This window comes from Topomyia yanbarensis, chromosome 2 (assembly GCF_030247195.1).
Source record: "Topomyia yanbarensis strain Yona2022 chromosome 2, ASM3024719v1, whole genome shotgun sequence".
In the NCBI taxonomy this organism is placed as follows: domain Eukaryota; kingdom Metazoa; phylum Arthropoda; class Insecta; order Diptera; family Culicidae; genus Topomyia; species Topomyia yanbarensis.
In genome coordinates this window covers 82,160,475-82,165,605 of record NC_080671.1, presented here as the reverse complement: position 1 = coordinate 82,165,605, position 5,131 = coordinate 82,160,475, and the positions used below count along the sequence as shown (strand labels likewise).

Sequence of the window (5,131 nt, the reverse complement as noted above, 5' to 3'; positions counted from 1 at the left end):
TTGCCTCGGACAGCCTCGTGGTGTTAGTGAGGCATTAATGCGCCCCAAAATTCTATAATTACGTCTTCAGTTATTTTTTTCCAATTTTTACTACTAAGTTCACACATATACTTTTGACTGTATACGTAATCGAGCAAATAAAATTTATTTTTTGAAAATTTCATGAGTTCATGCGAGCAAGTTTATAATTTAAAAAGAAATTAATACCTCTGCCATTTTTCAACCGATTTTGATGATAATAGGTCGTTGGATGCGGAATTAAATATTCTCTATAAAATTTTATTAAAACAAATACGCTTCTTAATAAAAATGTTAAGCGTTTTTCATATTTTTTATCGCAAAATAATGGTTGATTTCATATTGTTGTCCCGAAACTGCATTGTATTTTTAACAAAAGAGCGTTACGTAGCATACCGTTGAAAAGGTGATTTCTCCTTCTTTCCAGAACACACAAAAATTTGAAAATCGGTTGAAAAATGGCAACGTAGAAAATTGTTTAGTGTCGAATGTCCTGAAAAAATAGTTTTTTTGCTATAAATCAAGATTTTGAGGGTATATTAAATTGATCAAACGTGGTTTTGTGTTGTATTTGACCAGACCTTCAACCTTTAACAAATCACTTGAAAAGTATATTCGATTTTTTTTTATTTTGTAGCACCGTGTTATTAAGTTAAATGACAAAAATAAATATTGACAAGAGATTTTTTTAAAGCGAGATATAATTTTGATACCTTCTAGGTACGACCTTCTTATCAAAAGTCTCTTGTGACCCACCAAACATACAATTGTGCAAATCATTATCTAACAATAGATGTCACACGGAACGCAAAATCACAAATTTAACAATACATTTCGTCACTGATAACCGAAATAGGTAGGCGTTTTCATTACGATAACGATATTCTTGATAGTAAAAAGTAGATGAATTTGAACGACTAAATCTCATCCAGCAGACGGTAACGGTTTGATGTAAATGATAAGATACTTACATCTTACGTAGCCGAAGTGGGTTCGGAATACAAACTCTGCTCATAGGTTAGGTCGAAAAGGTGAACGAAAGCATTAGTTTGAAATTCTATTACACACATTCAAACAAGCTTCCCGGATTTAAGGAAACACTCATATAGACAACTAAATTTTGCGTGTTGATTAAAAAGAATTTTTTATTGTAACAACATGGAATTTTAAACAGTCTTTATAAATAAATCAATATGGGATGTCGGGGCTAGTTGGCGGTTGGGTAAGTTGGCGGAGTCCCCTTTTCTCCGTATCTGTTAGACATAAACCGGTAAAGCAAAATACATTTTCCAAAGTGTTGCAATACATTTTATTTTGGGAAGGTTTGGGTAATATTATGATTTCGAGGATAATAAATATTTTATCTTAATTTTAAACACGTCGTGTTTTTTATGCACGGAAAAAATCCGTTCAAAATTTTTAGAAAAAATCACGATTTCGAAAACACTTTACGAAAATCGTTCCCGAAATTATGAATAACAAATCTCTTGTTCAAGAAACTATTTTGTTTCTGAAAAACTAGTTCACAATAAAAATATACATTACATTCGAATGTTTGGTTGGGTTACTGGGGTTGTTTAGTTTTTTTTGTGAACCTTGTTCTTACCCCTGTTTGTATGAACAATATCAACTAAAAGAGCTGACAATTAAACGATATTCATGATTTTAGGAGCTTAGTCGCAATTTTCTTGATTTATCATCTTGTTACTGGGATGTTATATTCATGAGTTTACTATCGGATTTTGCTGGCAGAGTAGCGTGGCTTAGGTTCACGTTTCAGGACTCGTCGCGATTTTCGTAATTTCTATTCAACTAATCATATTATTTTATTCAAGAGATTCGTATCGGATTCGTCTGGCAGAGTAACGTGATTTATGTTCATGATCTCAAGATCTTTGTCATTTTGTAATTAATATGCATGTTATCGAAATATCTTAGTCTTACTATGCCATCGAGGTTGACACGTGGAGTAATGTGACTAATGCTCATGATATGAGCATTTTTTTATGTAAATGGAATGAATAACGATATCCGAGTTCCAAATAGTTTTCTTTTATCTACTGCTCGTACCTATTACTAGTCGCTAGTAGCTGGACACAACTATATTATATTTCATGGAAAAGTTTACGTGAAAATTTCATAACCATGTGCAGAGTTGCATGAAAATGAAAATGTTTAGGGATTTCTTCTAAATATCCTAAGAACACAAGATTGATCGTGAATCATTTATTAGGAATTATGAACTAGTTTACGAGGCTAGGAATAATATTCTATGATCTCGTGAACTATTTCAAAGTCAGTTGTGGCTAGGAATCAGGAACCAATTTACGAATTCATGAATATTATTTTCTGATTTCGTTAACTATAACTAACTATAACTGAGCACGAATGGTCACTCGTGGCTAATACACTAGGAATTATAAACCAGTTCACGGATACATAAATAATATTATATGTAAATAAGTTATGGAATTTACTTTTAAATTTCGTCTCATTAGCATCCTTAGTGACAGGACTAAGCTAGCATCGGAATGACGCTGGCTCCAAAAAACGAAAACACTATTTGTATTTCTGAGCAAACTCCTAGTCTTGTGTGATATCCCGCAACAAAAGGAGTTCTGATTGAGCTAATGAGAATTCAAGAAATCGATGTATGTAGTTGACTTAGTTTAGCAAGCCAATGCAACATGCATTATACTATATTCCTCCCTAATGGAGAAAAATTTAGATAAAAGCTTTTTTTATCTTCTCTAAGAAGAAAATTGTTTAAACACAGCTTCGAGCGTAATGGGCACAAAACCTACAACTAACTTAGCTATGGAATTTGCGTTTCGACTTCATCTCATCACAATTGTTTTTACCTAAACTTCTCTCTACTAAGGAGAAATATAGCATAGTGCACATTGATTTCATTAATTCTCATCAGCTTAATTAAAACTCCTTTTTGCGGGTAATCTAGCAAGACTAGAGGCTTGCTCAGAAACACAAATAGTGTCACTAAGTTAGTGTCGGATTCTGATGAGACGAAGTCGAAACGCAAATTTCATTGCAGGCAACGACCATCGTTACCGTAACTTGGTTTCACTCCCAGAAGTACCATGGATTGGGTTGTAGGTAGGTATTTAACCAGAATTCACTTCAAGCAAGCGATGCGACTGAGAATATAATTTTAGGTTGAAGATGTATTCGATTTTTTTTAAATGTGCTTTTTATCGAATTGATCTTAAACCCCTCCTCACCCTTTAAAGCCAAATCACCCGAGTCTACAGGATATCCGAATAGTTCAATGAGTTTAAAATTTAACTCTATCGCAACCGAAACTGATTCGCCATATCTCATATGTCTCAACTTTCAACCATTGATGCATACGACGAATTACAATTCTTCAACAACAAAAACTGATGTTTTCCCCAAAAGTTTGCATTATCTTCGTTGATTTATAACCACTCAGGAGGGTTGATCAGTAAGTCTGCACGATAACCAATCACACTTTATAATCCGTTGACGTAGTTGGGTACTCGCGGATATATAAGCGTATTACAGAAGCACACAAATTCCAGTACCATTTTCCAAAATGAGACCCACGCACGTTTTTCTACTGATAGTTGCCGTACTGTCTGCGGTAACGGCCGAACAGGCCCGTTTCGATAATTATCGAGTGTATGAGCTGCACATCGAATCCGCCGAGCAACTCGAGATACTGCAGTACTTGGAAGAGCATCCTGATGGATATATTTTCTGGGAATCGCCGGTACAGACCAATATGGATCTAAATCTGGTCGTTCCTCCTCATAAATATTCCGATTTCGAAGAATTCACTACCAAACTGAACCTACAGAATCGCTTGATGATCAAAAATTTCCAAGAGTAAGTAATTGGATAACATTCGCATGTTACGCCATGAATTCAGCCGTATCTTCCAGGGTAATCGATAACGAACGACCAAACAAGAACAAACGCAACGGTTTCGGATGGGACGACTACTATTCGACGGCCGAAATTCACGCCTGGCTCGATGAAATGGTCGGACAGTACCCATCTATTCTATCTAGCACTATTTATGGTCAATCATTCGAAGGACGAGACCTGAAAGCAGTCAAGCTTTCCCACAAGGATGGAAATCCCGGAATTTTTATTGAAGCTCATATTCATGCTCGAGAGTGGATTTCGTCCGCGACGGCCACCTGGCTGCTCAATGCGCTTCTGACCTCTACGGATGCTGCTGTAGTCGATTTGGCACAAAACTACGATTGGTATTTTATCATGGTGGCCAACCCGGATGGGCTGGAGTTCACACGTAGTAATGTGAGTAATATGAATTAAGGAGTTTTTCCAATCGCAATTCAACAAACGAACGATGCACTTGCAGAACCGAATGTGGAGAAAAACTAGACAGCCTTCCGGTATCTTATGTGTGGGCACAGATGGAAACAGGAATTTTGATTACTTCTGGAGAAGTATGATATTTTCTACCCCTTTAAATCGAAATTCTCAACAGACTTACTTTTCAGACGGAGGAGCCTCCACAAATGCATGTTCGGATACGTTCTCCGGACCAACTCCATTTTCCGAACCGGAAACGGCTGCCATGTCACAGTACTACGCAACGATTGCTGACAAAATTAATGTCCAGTTTTCTTTTCACTCGTTCGGTCAGTACCTTTTGACACCATTTGGATTCAACAATTCTCCAACGCCATCCAATAATGTTGATCTGCAGCAAATTGCTGCTAAAACGGTAGAAGCTATTCGGGCAACGCATGGGACTGTATACACCTTCGGAAACAGTGCCCAACTGCTTTGTAAGTTTAAACCATGCACTTCAAACTAAATGAGATTTTCTCACAGAGCGCTGATTTCAGATGTCACATCAGGAAGCACTAATGATTATTTCATGGGAGTCCATGGCACCAAATTATCCTACACATTCGAGTTTCGAGATACCGGTACCCACGGATTCGCATTGCCTGCTACCCAGATTGTTCCAAACGCCCAGGAAACTCTCAATGGACTGATTGCGTTCGTCGCCGAAGCAAAAGCTCTAGGATACATGTGAGATAAATGATATTTAGTATATTTTTCACTAATAAAAATATTGTAAAAAGAGAAGAAT

General features: G+C 36.6%; 1 protein-coding gene across 1 annotated transcript; it reads left to right on the top strand.

The window, feature by feature from the left end:
- Positions 1-3,565: 3,565 nt before the first annotated feature.
- LOC131678635 (zinc carboxypeptidase-like) lies at positions 3,566-5,074 on the top strand. Its single transcript, XM_058958869.1, has 5 exons — positions 3,566-3,885; positions 3,942-4,323; positions 4,388-4,475; positions 4,530-4,820; positions 4,881-5,074. Exons 1-5 carry the CDS (start codon positions 3,593-3,595, stop codon positions 5,072-5,074), a joined length of 1,248 nt encoding a protein of 415 aa, XP_058814852.1. The 5' UTR covers positions 3,566-3,592.
- The last annotated feature ends 57 nt before the right edge of the window (positions 5,075-5,131 follow it).

Bases quoted from the DNA above. Each gene is read 5' to 3' on its own strand.
- LOC131678635 (XM_058958869.1), top strand. From the start codon at position 3,593: ATGAGACCCACGCACGTTTTTCTACTGATAGTTGCCGTACTGTCTGCG. The intron at 3,886-3,941 runs GTAAGTAATTGG...CGTATCTTCCAG, and splicing joins ATGATCAAAAATTTCCAAGA to GGTAATCGATAACGAACGAC. The intron at 4,476-4,529 runs GTATGATATTTT...CTTACTTTTCAG, and splicing joins TTTTGATTACTTCTGGAGAA to ACGGAGGAGCCTCCACAAAT.